This window comes from Tursiops truncatus, chromosome 14, assembly GCF_011762595.2.
Source record: "Tursiops truncatus isolate mTurTru1 chromosome 14, mTurTru1.mat.Y, whole genome shotgun sequence".
NCBI classification, from domain to species: Eukaryota; Metazoa; Chordata; class Mammalia; order Artiodactyla; family Delphinidae; genus Tursiops; species Tursiops truncatus.
In genome coordinates, this window is record NC_047047.1 from 53,895,836 (window position 1) to 53,916,510 (window position 20,675).

The window sequence follows — 20,675 nt, forward strand, 5'->3', positions numbered from 1 at the left end:
GCCTAGAGCACGGGCTCTGCAACAAGAGAAGCTACCACAATGAGAAATCTGATCGTGACAACTAGAGAAAGCCCTCATGCAGCAACAAAGACCCAAAGCAGCCAAAATTAAAATAAAAGAATATGTGTGTGTGTGTGTGTGTGTGTGTGTGTGTGTGTGTGTGTATAACTGAATCACTTTGCTGTACACCTGAAACATTGTAAATCAACTATACTTCAATAAAACAAACCAAAAAAACCCCCAAAAAGGTCTTTACTGTCTGCTTATATGTTCCAGTGTCTCAATGTCACTTGAGAATTTTTCCTTTCCCTACAGTTGGTACCATCTTATGGCTTGCCTCTAATGATAGACTTGGCTATTTTTAATTAGCACCTGATGCTAATTTTTTTTAAGGATTAAAAGAAATCAAAATGAGGTTCTAAGAGCATCTAATTAATGCAGGCTCACAATACCAGTTGGTGCACTAAAGTAAATGTGTAGTTCACCCCCAAGGCTTTGAATCGATGAGGAACTCTGTAATGCAAGAGTTTAGAACACGCCCCAGAAATGACACTGAATACAGTATTACAGTATTGAATATTGGTGACTTGAATATAGGGAATCTTTAAAAAAAATTTTTAAGTTTTTTTTTTTTTTTTGCGGTACACGGGCCTCTCACTGTTGTGGCCTCTCCCGTTGCGGAGCACAGGCTCTGGACGCACAGGCTCAGCGGCCATGGCTCACGGGCCCAGCCGCTCCACGGCATGTGGGATCTTCCCGGACCGGGGCACAAACCCGTGTCCCCTGCATCGGCAGGCGGACTCTCAACCACTGCGCCACCAGGGAAGCCCCTAAACTTTTAATTATTATAAAGTGCATGTAAAAGTTCCATCTTAACCGGTACGCGGGCCTCTCACTGTGGCCTCTCCCGTCGTGGAGCACAGGCTCCAGACGTACAGGCTAAGCGGCCATGGCCCATGGGCCCAGCCGCTCTGCAGCATGTGGGATCTTCCCGGACCGGGGCATGCACCTGTGTCCCCTGCATTGGCAGGTGGATTCTCAACCACTGCAGCCACCAGGGAAGCCCCATCTTAACCATTTTTAAGTGTGCAGTTCAATAGTGTTAAGTATATTCGCATGTTGTTGACCAATCTTCAGAACTCTTTCATTTTGCAAGAATGAAACTTTATACCCATTAAACGACTCCCTATTTTTCCCTTCCCTCCCAACCCCTGGAGACTACCATTCTGCTTTCTGGTTTTGACTACTCTTGATACCTCATGTAAGTGAAGTCATACAATATTTGTCTTTTTGTGACTGGCTTATTTCTCTTTGCATAATCTCCCCAAGGTTCACCTATGTGTTAGAATGTCCAGGTTTTTTGTTTGTGTGTTTGTTTTGTTTTGCGGTATGCGGGCCTCTCACTGTTGTGGCCCCTCCCATTGCGGAGCACAGGCTCCGGACGCAGGCTCAGCGGCCATGACTCACGGGCCCAGCCACTCCGTGGCGTGTGGGATCCTCCCAGACCGGGTCACGAACCCGTGTCCCCTGCATCGGCAGGCAGACTCTCAACCACTGTGCCACCAGGGAAGCCCAGAATGTCCGTTTTTAATGGCTAAGTAATATTCCATTGTATGTGTCTGCCACATTTGTTTATCCATTCATCTGTCATTGGACACTGGGTTGCTTCTACCTTTTGGCTATTGTGAATAATGTTGCTATGAAATGGGTGTACTAAATATCTCTTTGTGACCCTCCTTTCAGTTCTTTTAAATATATACTCAGAAGTGGAATTGCTGCATCTTATGTTAATTCTATTTTTAATTTTTTGAGGAAATGCAGTACTTTTTTTTTTCATAGAAATGTAGGGAATCTTAATTTCTTGTTTTAGCTACACAGTAACTTCACTGGGAACCTTAATGGTTTGTTTCTTGGCCTCATTCTCCTCCAGTATGAAGAAGTATTGTGCATAAACTTACGTTTTCTCATTTGTAGTCCTCCACTATGTTGTGGATACCTCCACTCTCTACATACCATCACACCCCACTCCTATTGAAACAGTTAAACCTCCTAGTCTTTCATTGTTTATAGAGATCTGAGAAATAAGAAGACCCAGTTGGTCATGGGGAGTAACTACCAATTGTATGTATGCAATTCCAAATCCACCCTGGTCTTTTTACTTGTGACTTTTTCCTAATTAAAACTCCACATTCTTCAGAAAGTGAGCCTTTCCTTTATCCCACTTTAGTTAGATCTCTCATTAACTGAATCTCTATGTATTTGTATATAGTTTGCTAGATAATAAATCTCATTTGTTGGTATTTCACTTTTTAAGTGAAAATTGATTTTATTTTATATTAGTAGAATTACATAGACTTGCTGTGTAATTACATTAACTTGCTAAATCTGTGCGAAGTTAAGGAATAAAAGATAGAGAAAAACTATTTACAAATTGCCTGTTGAATAGTATTGCCTTTTCTGTCAGTGAACATGTGCGCCGGAGTGAACAGTGAGCTGTGAGATGGAAATGTACTGTCTCTTTAGTGTCTGTCGCTGTGCTGAATGTGATTCAAGGTCATTTTCTCTGTATACAGCGTTCACCCTAGTCTTGGCTTTAGACCCTACTCCCACAGAGGATGTGACCGTATTGTACTTGTATGCTGTCTCTTGAAATAAATCATAAGCTCCTAGGAAGTAGAGATTATCTTTCCTTCTCACCCTGCATTGGATCAGGAGATGATGCCTTCCCATCTGAGCAAATATAAACTCTTTATTCCACAACCTGGCTGAGCCACAAACATGGCCCTCCACTGAGCTTCACATTCTCAGTAAATGGCACTATCATTCACCCAGTTTCTCAAGAAACCTGGGGATCAAATTTTCTTTAGCTTGGTTTCCAATCCATCAGTATATCTACTTCTCTACTCTCAATCTCTACACCACTATCCTTGTCCAAGCCACCCTCATCTTTTGCTTGGACAACTACAGTCACCTCTCCACTTGTATTCTTGCCCCCTTCATTCTATTCTCTGTATCAGGCAGAAGGACCTTTTTGAGACACAGATGAGATTGACTTAATTTCCTGCTTAAAGCTGTTTAGTCATTCTCAGTCTTAAAATAAATCCAAACTTCTTATAAGCACCAGAATGATCTGACCAGCCTGCCTCTCCAACCTCATCTCATACTGCTTTCCTCCTTTCATTCGACTCTTACCCCTGGAACCTCCCACTGATACCCAGGCCTTGTCCTGCACCAGGGCCTTGATATGTGCTGTTCACTCTGCCTAGAAGAGACATATCAACAATATAATATTTGCTGAATGAATGAATGAGTCAGGATCTTCTTTAGGACATAGACAATACTACGTATCAACTTCCCCAAAGTAGGTATAATACATGGTATCAGTGTATAGGTTTGGATGCCTAGTGCAGTTGTTCTCAACTGGAGGACAGTTTTCCCCAGAGGGGTCACTTGGCAGTGTCTGAAGATATTTTTGGTTGTTGTAACTGGTGGTGTGCCATCAGCATCCAGTGGGTAGAGGCCAGGAAAGCTGATAAACGTCCTATAATGCACAGGACAGGATCCACAACAAAGAACTATCTGGCCCCAAATGTCAGTAGTGCTGAGGTTGAAAAACCTTGCTTTAAACTAATACATTTGTGTTAGGAGAAGTCAGTTTTAGTAGCTCTACTGGGCCTTTCAGTCTATCACATTACATAAAAAGCCTATTTAAATAATACTAGGAAAGTGAATCCCCTTGATTAAAGACTACTCTCCTGGGCTTCCCTGGTGCCACAATGGTTAAGAATCCGCCTGCCAATGCAGGGAACACGGGTTCAAGCCCTAGTCCGGGAAGATCCCACATGCCACAGAGCAACTAAGCCTGTGCGCCACAACTACTGAGCCTGCACTCTAGAGCTCGTGAGTCACAATTACTGAGCCCCAGTGCTGCAACTACTGAAGCCCGCATGCCTAGAGCCCATGCTCCACAACAAGAGAAGCCACCAGAATGAGGAGCCCGCGCACCGCAACGAAGAGTAGCCCCCGCTCACTGCAACTAGAGAAAGTCCACGTGCAGCAACGAAGACCCAACGCAGCCAAAAGTAAAAATAAATCAAATAAATTAAAAAAAAAAAAAAAGACTACTCTCCTATCCTCAGGGATTGTGTGTTATTTCCGTAAGAGTAAATGCCCCTAGTCCACAAGCTTACGAACCAAGATTCCCCTGTTGGTGAGTATCTTACTCACTTCCTCACAATGCTAAGATGAGCTGCCTTTCCATTTGTTTTTCCAATGGTAAAATGATCACTAATCTCCAAAGTCGAAGGCATCTCTCTGGACTTGGTGAGACCCTCTTCCTCATCCACCACTTCAAAGGTTTCTGAGTAAACTCCTTTTTCATTATAGCTAAGATTCTACCAGTTATGGCGACATGATTCATTCTATTCAATCAATGGTGAAGTTCACCACTGATTTCAAGAAGATTGGAACTAACTACAATATTACCTGTTTTTAAAAATCAAGAATCTATGGAATTTTAAATACATGCACACGTTAACACACATTTCTTACAAGACTACAACATAAGACTGTAAGCCTTCGCTGTATAAAATATGCAGATATTATCCATTTTTTGAGACTAATATACGCATGAAAAGATGCTTTGCTTCCTTTAAATATAAAACGAAAGCAAAATTGTCAGATTCACCCAGGAAATGACCTGAGTGGAAGCTAAAGTATTTGTTAAACTGTTACCTAGTTTGGGTCATTTAGGAAATACTTAGGAAAATAAGAATGTGCTTACTTAGCTTATTTTTAAAGCATTTGCCTCTCTGAGGCAGGAAAATGGAGCTGGAAAGTTGTACCTCTAGATATGCAAGTTTATGGAGCATGGTCTGTTAGAAAGAGTATCAAGGATGAAACCCTTGAGGGTCATAACTAATAGAGCTAATATCTTCAAAGGTCACCAAATTATTCTTTTGACAACACTGAATGGCACAACTTACCCTTAGATGTAAATCACAGATGCTGACAAAGAAGGGCAAACTTGATAACAAGTACTGTGCTTATACTCCTCAAAGCACCTGAGGGATAATCATTCATTTTTCCTTGCCATACAGTTGGTCATTGTTACGAGCTGTAATAAGATGATTAGTCAGAAAGCACAGTTTCTGGGAAAATTATGAGGGACCACTAAGAAAAGCATTGCTAAGGAACAGTACTGCAGAAGGCAGAAGTCCAGTGGCCAAGCAAAAACAACTGCCAAAAAAAGAGCATAAGCAGGTACCACAGAGGGGTAAAGAAAGCAACCGAATAGTGCAGAATCAGGAGAACATAGATACCCCAGATGGATGAAGAGGGGTATCTATGTTACGGAAATAAAACAGAATCCCTGAGGATGGGAGAGTAGTCTTTAATCACAGGGATTCACTTTCCTAGAGTTATGTATTTAGTCTCCTTTCTACACCAATACTGAGATATGCTTCAAATGCATAGCAAAATTAAAGTCACACATAGGCATGCATCCATTAATAAGGATGACTAATTTTTTAAGAGTAATTACGAAGTTATTTTTGCATCAGTTATCTTTTAGAGTTTACAATACCCTCATGAGATGAGTTATATTATTAGCTCTATTTGATCGATGAGGAAATTAATTAAGGCTCAGAGAGGTTAAATAATTTTCCCAAGGTCCCCAGCTAGGTCTTGACTGCAAAGCCCATGCTGTTACAGTAGGCCAGGGTTTCTCCAACTCAGCGCTCTTGACGTTCCAGGCTGGATAATTCTTTGTCGAGAGGGGTTGTCCTGTGCATTGTAGGATGTTTAGCAGCATCTCTGGCCTCTACCTACTGGATGCTGTGTAGCTCTTCCTTTCACTTGTGACAACCAAAAATGTTTTTAGACATTGCCAAATGTCTCCTGGAGGTAAAATCACCCTGGTTTTAGAACCACTGGTCCAAAGGCTGAAGTTTCCAGTATAAATTTATTGGGTAGTGAGAGGAGTATCCTGTTGTCCTGTCGCAGTCAGTCCCAATATTTGACTGGGAGGGCTTGTTTATGGGGAAAATTTTGTAACAACTTTCCTTAGAACTTTCCTAAACCTGCTCCTCATAGCCTTCCAGCAGTATAGTGAAAGGGGACAGGCCAAAATGGATTATGGGTGGTTACCCAGAGAGTCACTGTCTCATTCAGCCACTTATTCAACAAAGAAACGTAACAGTTCCAGGGAGAGTGGTTTCATAGAGGCGCCAGTGTTCGAGCTGAAGTAGGTTTAGAGGGTAGATTATGAGTTTTCTCAAGATGAGCTTGGGGGATGATGAATTCATGTAGATAACATGACATGTTAGTGGGCTCGGAATAGCAGGCTGATGGCCCAGGCCGTAAACATGTACCAGTCTCAAGGACTTGCATTCATTGGTCATCTTGCTTCTTAAGCCAACCCATTCGCAAGCAGTCTTGGTGTTTACTTTCACTACTGAGTTAACTATTGCCTTGGAAGTACTGTTTATCTCAGCCCACTTGGTAATTGCCTTAAATTTAAAATCAAATCAACAAACTTTTGCATTCCGGTAAGGCTCTGTAGGAGATAAAAAGACATGGTTTACATAAAAAGATAAATAGCAATCAAGGCAACATATCTTAGGTGCCAGATGAGTGGTTCAAATAATAAATACTGTAGGATGAGAGGATGGAAAGATGGCCACAACCTAAAATTGTCAGGAAGAGCTTCACAGAGGGAGTTGATGAGCTGAGCCTTAATGGATTAAGTAGAAATAATATGAAATCTTTATAACAAGGGACCACACCTTGATTAATGCGAACAGCATCCCATGTAAAACAATGTACACCTTTTAGATTGTAGTACCATCTAGTCTCATTATTTTGGAATATGTCTAATAACATATAAAATCCAGTTAGATGCTCATCCATGATGATTGTGCAGAAATCATTGTCAGCTCAGCCAAGAAAACTCATAAGCAAAAAGGGTTTTCTGATCTCTCTCAGGGGTCAGCAGAGGAGGTTCATAAAGATTGGTTTCACTGTCCCTTGGCTTCAGTTAGACCTCCTGGAATCACCCTTCTCTGAACAAAGGTGCTCAGGGGAAACCAGGCTCGAGAATGGGAGAGACCTTACTGCAGCCGGTCTATGTGACTCTGGGCATTGCACCTTCTCAGCAGGGTGGTGGAAGGCACAGTTAGCAAGAAGTGCTACAGAGGCTTTTGCTTAAGACACTGCCTGGTTTATTTCACAAATCCCAGCCATCCAGTAGACTTTTATAATTCCACATAAAATGGATATAACAGATGTTCCTGGACTTCGCTGCTGGAGGTGTTGAATGGTAAATGAACAAACAAACTGGGGGAAGGGGGAAGCACCCAAATCTCCATTCCTGGGGACTTAGAGGAATCATTTTTTTCCTTCCTCCATGTGAAAATATAAACAGTTGCTTTATAAACAGTTGTCACTTTTTGACTTACAAAGATTCACTGTTTTTTCCTTTTGTTTACTTTGATGACCTTTGAAATTAGCTGCAACCCAAAGAGTCAAAAAAACTTTTTTTCCATATCCACTTTTCAGAAAGAGGAGTCTCTGTTAGCATAGTGTGCTGGAAGCCAGAAGACTCCCGAGGCTGGCTCCGGCCCGGTTCTACGTTTGCGGGGCCTTTTGCCCCAACCCCCTCACTGGGCAGCAGGGAGTCACGTGCATTACCAGCCTGAAGGCTAGATGCTGAAAGCCAGACACTTTTCTGTGGGTCAGACTCTTTGTAAGGCACATTTTACAGCTGCTCTAACGTCTGGGAAATGCAAGTTATTACAATAACTCTGCATTTCCTTCGGCTTTGTTTGCTGAAGACAACCCTGGAAATAATTCCTGCAGCTCTCTCTGCAGCTCGCCCTTCCCTACCTCCCTGGTGGCCAGCCTTCTCCACCCTCAGTGGGTCTCTCCTCCAATCAGCTCTTCCACCCACGTTGGGCACAGATCTGAACAGTCAAAGGAGGAGACCAAAGGAGCCTTGGAAAAGTCAACATCTTCTCTGTGATGTGTTGAAAAGTTCCTTTTCCTTGATTTCTGTCTCTTGGTGAAAAATGCCACATAGCCACCTGTCCTAATAATTAGTATGTGAATTTTCATAGTGAGTTTAAAGTTAGGGAATACATGATAAAAAGGATATTATTTTGTTTTTACTGTTTCTGATTCCAAAACTAATGCTGTCTTCCTTTGCGGTAATAAGAAAGTTTACATCTCGATTGCGGTGGTGGTTACACAAATCCATGCATGGGCTAAAACGGCCCCCTCTACCCCAACACACACACCAGTGAATACACATAAAATATGGCGACAACTGAATAAGGTATATAATCTAATTAACAGTAACGTGACTGTCAGTTTTCTGCTCTGGATATAGTACTACAGTTGTATAAGATGTCACAGTTAGGGGGAGCTGAGTGAAAGGTACAACAACTCTATTTTTGCAACTCGTTATGAGTCTATGCAGTTGACACTTAACAACTCGGGGGTTAATCAATGTATAATTGTAGTCAGCCCTCTGTAGCCAAGATTCCTCTGCATCCTTGGATTCAACCAACCCACAGACTGTGTAGTACTGTAGTATTTACTGCTGAAACAGGCTTCAGTAGTTGTGGCTCACGGGCTCTAGAGCACAGGCTCAGTAGTTGTGGCGCACGGGCTTAGTTGCTCCACAGCATGTGGGGTCTTCCCAGACCAGGGATCGAACCCGTGTCCCCTGTATTGGCAGGCGGATTCTTAACCACTGCGTCACCAGGGAAGTCCTTACAACGTTATGTTTAATGAGTGTACAGCTTGGCTAGATGTGATGGGATACTTAGTAAGAATGTCCTGTAATTTTTTCAACTGGTCCTGTATTGATTGTTTCTAAATTTTCCTGTTATCATAAGTGTTGCTTGAGATTATCCTTGGGCACCTGCTTCTTTGCCCATACCTGTAAATGCTTCTGTGAGATCAATTCCTAGAAGTGGGTATTGCAAGATTGAAGAAAGTACATGTTTTCCATTTTGATAGCAACTGCTACGCTTCCAAATTGCTGCTTTGTCTAACAACAAGGGAGACCATTTGTATAGAATACATTGTATGTGCAACAACATGGCCCTGCTGGTTACCCCCCAGAAAGGTTGTAACAATTTCTCCTCCCACCAGTGATGAATGAGAATGTCTGTTTCTTTACCCACATATTAAGGCGTCCTGCCCTTAAAAAAAATTCTCTGTGAATTAATATTTTTCCTTTAAAAATTCATTGTTTGAATTGCCCTTCCTTAAACATTAATGAAATTAAACATGTCTTCATATGTTTATTGGCTATTTGTATTTCATCTGTGAATTGCTTGTTTATATTCTTTGCTAAACATTTGCAGTTCCCAAAGTGTGAGCCAAAGCGCTGTGGGATATTTTAAATTTGGGGGAGAAGGACAATGACACTTGCCATCTGTGAGATATTATGTGAACTACTAGCTTAAAGCCATTTACAGTTATCAACATTAGCTCACACTGCATTCATTTTGATGATTCTGTATGTCTTTGCAAAGTTGAGTATTTGATAGTTGCTGGAATAAAGAGCTAGTACCATGAGAGGGACTTCCCTGGTAGCGCAGTGGTTAAGAGTCCACCTGCCAGTGCAGGGGACACAGATTCGATCCCTGGTCTGGGAAGATCCCACATGCCACGTAGCAGGTAAGCCTGTGTGTCACAGTTGCTGAGCCTGCGCTTTAGAGCCCGCGAGCCACAACTACTGAAGCCCGTGAACCTAGAGCCCATGCTCCGCAACAAGCGAGGCCACCGCAATGAGAAGCCGGCGCACTGCAACGAAGAGTAGCCCCTGCTCTCCGCAACTAGAGAAAGCCTGCGTGCAGCAAAGAAGACCAACGCAGCCATAAATAAATAAATGTATACACTACCAAATGTAAAATCGATAGCTAGTGGGAAGCAGTCTCATAGCACAGGGAGATCAGCTCGGTGCTTTGTGACCACGTAGAGGAGTGGGATAGGGAGGGTGGGAGGGAGACACAAGAGGGAGAAGATATGGGGATATATGTATATGTATAGCTGATTCACGTTGTTATATAGCAGAAACTAACACACCATTGTAAAGCAATTATGCTCCAATAAAGATGTTTAAAAAAATTAAAATGAATGAATGAATGAATGAAAAGCACAGAAGCTTAAAAAAAAAAGAACCAGTACCATGAGAAAAGCCATGTGGAATAGGAATGAGGGTGGTAGAGTCCAGCAATTCCAAGGCTTGGGAAGTTATAAAGTATCCAACAGGCATACACATCCCATTAGTAAGTAATTGTGGTTATTCAAGAATGAAATAAAGATATTTTTTCTTTCAACTTACGTGTATTATTTTTTCAAAAAGTTGTTAGGGCATAAATACTTATTAGGTTGTTTGGACCTAACTACTTAATAAATGGAACTGTTAGGTATTTCTTTTGGCCTAGGGGCACCATGAAAAGATTATTGAGGTGCTAAGGGTGCTATGAATGAGGAAGTTTGTAACTCCCTGGCGTATTTCATTCAGTTACTTTCATTTTTGTTAGTAATTTGCAAGAGCTTTGTTCCTTAGGGGCATTGGCAAATATTTTACCCCTGGTTTACCTGTACTTTGGAATATTCCTAGTAGTTTTTGCTGTACAAAAGATTTCAGTTTTTATGTTCAGTTTATGTTATAAATACATCTTTCTTTACTTTTTATTTTTTTACATTCATGGCTTTGTGTTCATTCTTAGCCTGTTTTTACCTAAAGACTGTAAAACATTTTCCTGTTCTCTTCTACCATTTTTATAGTTTCTTTTTTCTTAGCATTTGATTATTTTCTCCATCTTGAATTTATTTCAGTGCAAGGATTTGGGTACAGATCCAAAGAACTAGTTGGTTGTCTTAATACCATTTATTGAATAAATCAATCTTTTCACTACTGCTTAAATGTCACTTTTATCATCTTCTGAACTTCCAGGGAGTTATTTCTGGACCTTCTATTCTCTATCCCTCCTACAGCGCTTACTGTTTTCTACCTTTAATTTTAGTTACTTATGTATATATCTTATTTCATGCACTAGATCATAAGCTCTTTTTATATTGATTTCATCTCTATGTCCTATAGCTGTTTTCTTTTCTCTTTGACTTCTCTCCCTCTCTAAATCTTTTTATTAAACTTCTGTTATAAAATTTTAAATATACACAAATGTAGACAGAATAATATAATAAATCCCATATACCCATCACTCAGCTTCGACAATTACTGATTCGTGACTAATTTTGTTTCATTTATACCACTGCTAACTCTCCTCTTTCGGTATTGCGTTAACTGTCTTGACTGAACAAATTACCAGTTTTATTTTTCATTAATGAGTTTTGCTACATCGGAGAGTTCCTTATTGATCTCAGTATTGTCTTTAAGGAAACTCAGTAGTTTGAGGATCCAGATATTAGAAAAGATAAATTATCAAGCATAATCAGGCTTCTCCTAAAAAATTTAAACTGGGATTAATTTTACAAATGAATAATTCATAATTTGAAAAATGTTATACATAGCTCTTCAGAAATGTGTCTGTATTCTAAAGCTAGAAACTCTTTAGTTGGAACAGATTTTTTTTTTAACTTTAATAACATTTATAAATTTATTTATTTATTTATTTATTATTTATTTTTGGCTATGTTGGGTCTTCGTTTCTGTGCGAGGGCTTTCTCTAGTTGCGGTGAGTGGGGGCCACTCTTCATCGCGGTGCGCGGGCCTCCCACTGTCGCGACCTCTCCTGTTGCGGAGCACGGGCTCCAGATGCACAGGCTCAGCAGTTGTGGCTCATGGGTCCAGCCGCTCCGCGGCATGTGGGATCCTCCCAGACCAGGGCTCGAACCCGTGTCCCCTGCATTGGCAGGCAGATTCTCAACCACTGCGCCACCAGGGAAGCCCTAGAACAGATATTATATCACTGTTTTGGAAATTGTTAATTCTTTATAAGCAAGCCTTTGTTTGTATGTTGGGTTAAGACTGACTACCTCTAAACCTCACCCTTACCCAACAACTCGGGACCCTTGACACTTCTTCTGGGTGATGGAACTGCTCACTGCACTGTCAGATTTGGAGCACAAGGCCAGAAATGATCCAAGACAAATGTATACTCACTCTCTTATTAATACTGTGTATTTCCCCCCAATCCCATTGTGTGGGGAGAGTTTAGAGAGATGGCTCTTAGCACCCCAGTTGCAGCTGCAAATACAGGTTCTGCTCCTGCCACCCTGGCAAGGGGGCAGGGTGGAATTCCACATCAATACGTGCTCTGTTTATTGAGTCTCTCTTTCTGCCAGACAAAGCTGTATATCCCTGGAGTCCAGGAGCTATGAAGAACAGACATAGCCCTTTCCTTCAATGAGCTGTGCTCCAGGAAAGGGAAATTGTGGATCGATAACCATGACGACAGGATTCAAAAAGTTAAAAAAAAGAAATGAAATGAGCTGTTGGGCCCTGAGGAGGAAAGTCTTAGGGTGGGGATAGGAGGTGGTTGATGAAAGCTGAGGAAGGCTTTATGGAGGAGGTGGTATTTAAGCTGGGCCTTACAGTATGAATGGAATTTCAATAGGCAGAGCTGGAAGAGGTGTGGGGAGAAATGGAAGGAACATCCTGGACAGAAAAGCATTGTCAGGAATGGGAAATCATCCCTCGTGGCCACATAATAGGTCCATGAAGTGGAAGAAGTAGGAGATAACACTAGAAAGGTAGGTTGAGCCTTCTGTGGCCAGCAGATTATTTTAGGACACTGGAGATCATTGAAGGATTTTGAATTTGGGAGTGATACGATCAGGGCTTGGCTTTAAGAAGAGTTGCCTGCAGCCATGTGTAAAATAAGTTTTGGAGGCAGAGACCTGTCCTTTCAGTTGTTTTCATCATCTAAGTGTAAGGTCTTTTGGTTCCTGAACTAGAACAGTGGGAGTGTTACTAGAAAGGAGGGGATGTGTTTGAGACACAAAGTGAATTTCCAGACCCCTGCAGACTTTGTGTTTTTGTACATTTTAGTCTTTAAAGATATTCATGGCCTGTTTCCCAAGCCAGAGTCAGCCAGGAAGTAATGACACTTTGTAATTAGCATCTTTTTCCTGGCAGCAGCAACACAAGGCAGCTAAGTGTCACCTTTTGGGAATTCTCCCAGACCTTTCTAAGGATCTGTCCTCATCTGATAAACGGGTTGAGGTTTGGGGAGAGTAACCACTTGAAATGCTTCCTGACCTGCCCTCCGGCCTAAGGTTAGATGGGTAAGTAGCCGTGGGTGGCACATGCCCACTAAGCCCATTCTTGTAGGGATGACCAGTATCCAAGGGTCACGCCTCCAGTCCACCCTGTGACCCTCCAAGGCTGGTAACAAAGAGGAGTGTGTGGAGCTCTCTGTACAGCTGACACAGGCAGGCACATGCGCCCGGCAAGCACTGTGCTCTGCGCCACGGGACCCAGAAGCCCGTGGTCTAGTTGAGGATAAGATGAGTGCGCCTAAAGCAGGAAGTCAAATCCTCAGCCACGTTGTAATGATTAGAAGTGGCATATAAGTTAGAGAGCTCTTCTCTCTCTTACTTTCCCAGCTTCACCCTCACCCCAACACACATACATAGAAACACAATCTGCCTTTTAAATAATTTTTGATATATCCGTTTCCTGGCAGTCATAACGATTAGGCATGTTTCTGTGAATTAGAAAGTTTAGATTCCTCCTTCAGCCATCTCCCTTCTCACCCCACCTCCTTTCAGTCTGACTTAAAGCCATAAAATACTTCTGCCTGCCTCCCTGCCTTTAGTTCTGTTTGTATGAATTAAGTCGACAGGATAAATATTCGCATTCCCAGCCACAGGCTGAAACAATGTTTGCCTGTTCTGCCCAGTGAGTTGAGAAGAAAAGGGGGCCTGACATCACCCTATACTGTACATTCCCGGCATAGATCATTTATTTAAGTCCCTGAAAAAATACAGATGTTTTACCAGCCGAAATAAAATCCTGTGTAAACACTGGGCTTGGAAAAATGTGGCTCTGACTTAGCTTTGGGGGTTGGAGCAGCCCGGGGAGAAGGCCAGGAGGCAGAAGAGCAGATACAGAAATTTTATACTCGGCTGAATGTGATAGGGGCAGAAGTGTTCGCCCCCAGTCTGCATGCTGCACTAGAAGACCAGACTTTGTTTTTAAGGAAGTACAGCTGCAAAAGGGGATAAATTTGTTGATCTTTGGAGTTCGGGATTATTCCTGATTATGATACCTTCACCTCATTTATATCTGACCTCTGAAATGAGCATCCCTTTTCTTATTGGGGCTGTCCTTTCGCATGGCCTGTCTAACCTGGTCCTGTTATTGCTGGATCCTGCTGGTTTTTGGAGCTCAGCTGCTGTTGATTTTATAAAGGGGAAAATTGCCTGGAAGCCATGCTTAGTGAAGAGGAAAACCCATCTCAGTGTTGCATTCCCAAACAGCCATATATCATCTTGATCTTGTCTAACACAAGTCACTATTTTAGTCCAGCAGCATAAACCAGACATACTTTACTGGTGCAGCACAAGTTTTTTCAGGGATCTGCCTCATGACTCTTTTTGGGCCTGTGGCATTTATTCAAAGAGCATTACATTTGCTCTGTGGAGTCACTTTTAAGATTCAAAGCTGCCAGCATGGACCCCATGCTTTACACAGATGCTTGGGGCTCCCCTCAGTCTCTCTGTGTTTAGAGTGGGGATGGGGGTGGGCAGAGGCTAACTGTTCTCCAGACTTTTCTTAGATCCTCCTGGAGTTTCATTAAGTCTTTTGCATCTCGGGGGCAAGAAGTCTTAGTCCGCTCTAGCTGCTTCCTGATCACCCCCTCCTCGGGGCAGGTGTGACCAGCTCATCTCTGGGCAGTCCCAGGCCTCCTGTGATAGTCATGGGTGATGATGTTGCTTTGCACTTGGTTGTTTTCTGTGTGCTTTTTGTCTCTTTCTGACCGGGTCACAGCTGTTTAAAGTCAATAAAGCTTTCTCCTGTTGTCTTTTTTTTTTTTTTTTTTTGCTGGACACACCCCTAAGTCCATTCTAACCTTTCTCCAAGGGGCCTGCTATAGCTGGAGGTCACCAACAGTCTTGGTCTGTCCCAGTGTGATTATTAATAGAGCTCTTTTTCACTCTCAAAAGAATTCCTGATTTGGAAGATAAATTACCCTAACAAGCCTCACATGGATATTCCTGACCAAACTCATTAAATCCCCCTCCCTCATTCCCAATCCTGCCGCATATTCTCGTGATCCCTGTCTTGAAGCATGGCCCTCGATCCCCAGCTGCCTGAGGGAAGGTCTCCTTCCTGACCCTCAACTCCAGGTCTAGAGCAGCTGCCAAGTCCTGCTTCTTCAGCCTCCAAAACATCTCTCAAATGTACCCTTTCCTCTGCATTCCACTGCTGCCATCGTTTAGATTGGGGAGGAGTGATGGGGGGTGTCACAAAAGCAAATTGTCAGATCTTCTCATTTTTCAAAAGAGTTTAGACATCAGGGTGATTCTGATGTGAAACCTCCCAATTCATAAATGATGATTTCAAAATACTGTGTAGGCCGAATGAAACATCTGCAGCCACTTTTGGTCCACGAGCTCTTCTTGGTTTCCAGGCTCCAGTTTCAAACGTCACCTTTTGTCTAGACTGGCAGTAGTCTCACTCACCCTGCCCCTTCTGGTCCAGCCGCCTCACTGCCCCTGGCCTTTTCTTTCCGCATTACAGATCTGATCACATAAGAGCTCTGTCTGAGGAGGTCTTTGCTGTCTCCAGAACAGAATGCACATCCCTCGATGCTGCCTTTGAGATCCTTCTTTGTCTGACTTGACCCATCTCCAGCTGTGTCTCCTGCTACCCTACGCACACCCTGGCTGTGATATTGTTACACGCAACTATTTGCTGTCCCCTGAGCAGTCCCAATATTTTTTTTTACTTAACGGGTTTTTTTAGAACAATTTTGGATTTATAGAAAAAGTGAGTACAAAGAGTTTCCATGTTATTCCTCTCTTCCCCAGCCCCTCTCCCCAGTTGGCTTATTAGCATGCATTAGAGTGGTATGTTTGTTACAATTAATGAACCCATATTGACACATTATTATTAACTAAAGTCCATAGTTTACCTTAAGGTTCATTTTTTTGTTGTTGGCAATACCAATGTTTTAATACTCTTTAACAGTTTTTAATAATTCACTTTCCTCTGCTTGCATATTCTTTCCCCAATTCTGGCAAGATTCTTTTCAAGGCCAAATATGAATCTCATATTTGCAAATATGATATTCCTGCAAAGCCATCTCTGTTTATTTTTGGAATGGGGGCTGGAAGGGAGGGAGGAGACAGAAAGAGAACTAGCATTTGGATCAGGTGCCGAGCGTGTGCCAAGTACTCTACATATATATTCTTTAAAATCTCTCTACAGTCCTGTCAGATAGGTAGACATTATTATACTCTTTACTGCGAGGAAACCGAGGTGAACAAGTGGCCCAAAGCCCCACAGCTAGGAACTGGGTTTCCACCCAAGTCCTCCTGGCTCCGAAGGCTGTGCTCCTTGCCCCGCCCACAGGGCTACATTCTTACTACTGGTCCAGCCTCCCTGCCTTCCCCACTGGATTAGGAATCTACTAGGGTTAGGAATCCACTGAAGTGAGGAGTGCGTATTATTCAGCTCTGTGTTTCCGCTCCTAACATGGGGTTGGCACCAACAGCAACTCACCAGACCCATGGGCACGTGTCTTAAAGGCAGAGTTAATACAGGAAGGGGCATCCAATATCGACATCAGTTCAGCAAATGCTTGTTGAATTCCTGCTCTGCACTGGATGTGGTGAAGGGTGAGGCCACGCATAAGAGCAAAGTGATGGCGATGCTATCGTGCAGGTTATAAATCCCAACCAGGCAGCATCTGGGAAATGATTGGTTTTCTGTTTATCTGCAACTAGAATGTAAGCTGCAGGAAAGCAGGGATTCTATGTGTTCTCTGCTGCAGCCCCTAGGACAGTGCCTGGTAATAATAGTTGTTTAATAAATATTTGTGGACTGAATGTTGGAATCCTGTTGCAAATTTGAGACACCTAAAGTGACACTAAACTTCTCAGAGTTCTCCTGTTCTCAGTCATCATCCTCCGGTCTGGCAGCTGCAGTTTCTCTGTGTTTGGTTTGATACAGTCCTGTATTATAGGCTGTTTCCAAGTTATCCCAGGCCTGGGCTTGACCACACTCTTTGCCCAGAAGTTCTTCTGGACCAGAACTTTAGGAAAGGACGGGAGGAGGATGAGCTGCCTCACCCCTGCTGTCCTTTCAGAGCTGATGGACAAATGATCCTTCCTGGGAGCTGCCTGGAGCTCCCGGATCTGACCTTGGACCAGAGTTCCAGGGGCCTGGCCTCACTTTTGGACTGAATGCAAAGGATGGCCTCATTTTTCTTGAGAGAATTAAACCCAGCACTCTTTTTTTTTTTTTTTTGGCCACCCCATGGGGCTTGTGGGATCTTAGTTCCCCGACCAGGGATTGAACCTGTGCCCCCTGCAGTGGAAGCACAGAGTCTCATCCACTGGACTGCCAGGGAAGTCCCAAACCCAGCACTCTTAATGCCATATGAGGGTAATCATATTTTCAAATATTTTCATTAATTATCTTGAAGGAAAAAGTTATCTCAAACATAGTAACCTGGGGCTTCCCTGGTGGCGCAGTGGTTAAGAATCCGCCTGCCAACGCAGGGGACACAGGTTTGAGCCCTGGTTCGGGAGGATCCCACATGCCGCGGAGCAACTGGGCCCGTGTGCCACAACTACTGAGCCTGCGCTCTAGAGCCCACGAGCCACAACTACTGAGCCCGCGTGCCTAGAGCCCATGCTCTACAACAAGAGAAGCCACCGCAGTAAGAAGCCTGTGCACTGCGGCGAAGGGTGGCCCCCGCTCGCCACAACTAGAGAAAGCCCACTCGCAGCAACGAAGACCCAATTCAGCCAAAAATAAAATAAATAAAATAAATTTATAAAAAGAACAAAAAACATAGGAACCTGTTTCATACATTTGCTCATAAGCCTTTTTTCTCCTCTCCCCTCCCTCTGGCTTCTCTGCTCCTTCTCCTCCCCTGCCCCCTGTTTTGCTTGTCTTCTCTGACCCTGTCTTTCACTCGTATTACTCTGTCTCTCCTACGTGCTTATTTCCACCGAGGTTCTTCTAAGCGTACCTCCCCCTCCATTTGTTCCATGTAAATAGATCGCTCTCCCTTCCTGGTGAATAACCAGGATCACAATTGTTGTCTGGTTTGTGCCCAAGGTGACAGAATTGATGGACTTGTAGGCCGATTTTCATAAACCAGAGCTACCAAGCGTTTCAAAAACAGCCTTGTTTTTGCCAAGTAAGGTGAGCAAATATAGGACTAAGTTTAAACATCCATCAGGAGTTATTTTTGAAGTGATTGCTTCTAAATGAGAGGCGTTTGAAAATCTCACGGCTTTCTTTACAAGTAAATTCCAAAGTCATGTATTTTGCTGGTGTCTGCTGATTAATTATAATCCTGTGACACCATGAAAAGCCCTGGTGGTTGGTTTTGTGCAGCTGTGGAGAGAAGTAAAGCTAGGCCCAGTGGCTTTGCCAGCTCTTTCAGGATGCTGGGGATTCGGGCAGAGGGAGGTAGTCTTTTCACTCTGGCAGTCATCGCATAAGAACAGAAGCCCCGGCCAGACTCATTGCTCCAGACTTCACGACGGGCGGTGTGAGTCCCTGTGGGGAGTGCGGTGAAGTAGTGATGGTTGATCGGTTGCTTCTGAAATAACAGAATAAATTATTAGAGAAAGCATTTGCAGTCTCCACATGGGGACTTGTGTGCCTTCTCCTGTACAATTACTTCCATTTAGGAAGAAAAAAATTTTTAATAGCAGTTACATAAAATAAGTAATCAAAATTTCCTTTGACTCTCTAAACCACAGGTGCTCAGCATATAGCAGATCTCTGACCCGGGAAAACCTGCCAGCTCATACCCATTTAGAGTCTGATGACTCTGGATCTCTTATCTTGGCCTCTTGGTTTTCCTCATTGCTTCCTTCTGTATTTAACTCTCAAGTCCCTCACTGACAGGAAAGAGAGAAGAAAAAGTTGAATCTTGTTACTTAGGTAGAATCATGTGCCGCTCTGGTAAAGGATACAATAGGGAAAGAAAACAAACTGATGATTAAAATAGACTTTCCAAGTTCTTGATGTGTTTATCTGTGCTTGCTTTGCTCCACCCTCCTCCTCCCCTTGATAAGGGCACTGAAGGATTTCTCTGACATGTCTTTTCCCTTGACACTGGCTAAGGTCAGTGGATCCCATTTACGCCCTTGTCCACTTTTGTTCTCTGCTGCAGGTTTGTACTTCTCACAAAGGCCTTGTTGATGTCATCACTGAGTGAACCCAAGATACACTTACGTGCACGTGCCAATGCGCGCGCACGCACACACACACACACACACACACACACACACACACACACGCACGGCCTATGGCACGTGCTTGCTGGAATTGTGGCCTTCATTCTAAATATAGGCTGCTGGAGAGATACAACAGGATTTGTCTTTCTCTGCTTAATTCTGATATATAATGTCATGCAAGAATAAGAAAGTGGGGTGTGTCTGCAGTGCTCCCTCGGCTCCTGACATCTCAGGGAAGATCTAAAAAACCTAAATAGTTTACAGACATCACTGTCCACTGTTTGCGAAGGCAAGCATCATTGCGGCCTGCTTCTTTAGCCAAGCATGTTGTGATAAACACCAAACCAGATTAGACTCACAGACATTTGATTTTTCCTGTGTAGTAAGATTTTGACTTTAAAAAGTACTTTTTTTTTTCCATATGAGACTGCTAAGATAGAGAAAGATGTTTGCATTTCTTTGCTAAAATCAATTTATAGGTTGTTTGTAACTAATAAGCTCTTGGCATCTAATGACTGGTCACAGAGTAATCTTCATTTTTTGGACTTGTGCGAGGAACCCAGAGCACAGGTACAGATGAAAGACGTTGGTTTTTCGCCACCTGCTGCATCCTCCAAGACCAACATGATTTTTCTGCAAAGAGACCAGAGCCACATTTTGCAGGTGTCTGTTTTCTTTGAGGGGAATGTTTTAAGGAAACCTAAAAGGGAGGAACTGGACATTTAGGAAAAATATATTTTCACAGCAGGATATTGCTTTTTCTCTTTTTTTTGGTTTAGGTTTTTCATTTGTTACAAGCCTTCTCAGACTCCAAATACAGAATGAATACATACTTTCAGCAGGAGCTGGCTGACGTCGCTGTTTGTACTAAAGCCAAAATCTGGCTGGCCAAGAGGTATGTTAAAGCCCCACGTGAGCATGGAGTTATCAGGGGTTAGGAATACATTGGAGAAATGCTGTTTCTAGTTGTGGGAGTTTTTTGTTTTTTTTTTTTTTTTTTTTTTGCGGTATGTGGGCCTCTCACTGTTGTGGCCTCTCCCGTTGTGGAGCGCAGGCTCCGGACACACAGGCTCAGCGGCCATGGCTCACAGGTCCAGCAGCTCCATGGCATGTGGGATCCTCCCGGACCGGGGCACGAGCCCGTGTCCCCTGCATCGGCAGGCGGACTCTCAACCACTGTGCCACCAGGGAAGCCCCTCGTTGTGGGAGTTTTAAAAGTCACTGGCATGAGTTTTCTAAACTTATTGGAGTATTTATCTCTTTTT

The 20,675-nt window shown here is 43.1% G+C and overlaps 1 protein-coding gene across 8 annotated transcripts in view; it reads left to right on the forward strand.

Annotated features, from left to right (window-relative positions):
* Positions 1-20,675, forward strand: part of THADA (THADA armadillo repeat containing) — a 313,717-nt gene that overhangs the window by 195,543 nt on the left and 97,499 nt on the right. For all 8 annotated transcript variants that reach the window (XR_012325717.1, XM_073791400.1, XM_073791399.1 and 5 more), the window contains one exon: positions 20,190-20,305. Coding sequence is in view for 7 of the 8 variants with exons in the window: in XM_073791400.1 (XP_073647501.1) it covers positions 20,190-20,305 (116 nt within the window). In the remaining variant the exon portion in view is untranslated. The remainder of the gene's footprint in view (positions 1-20,189; positions 20,306-20,675) is intronic.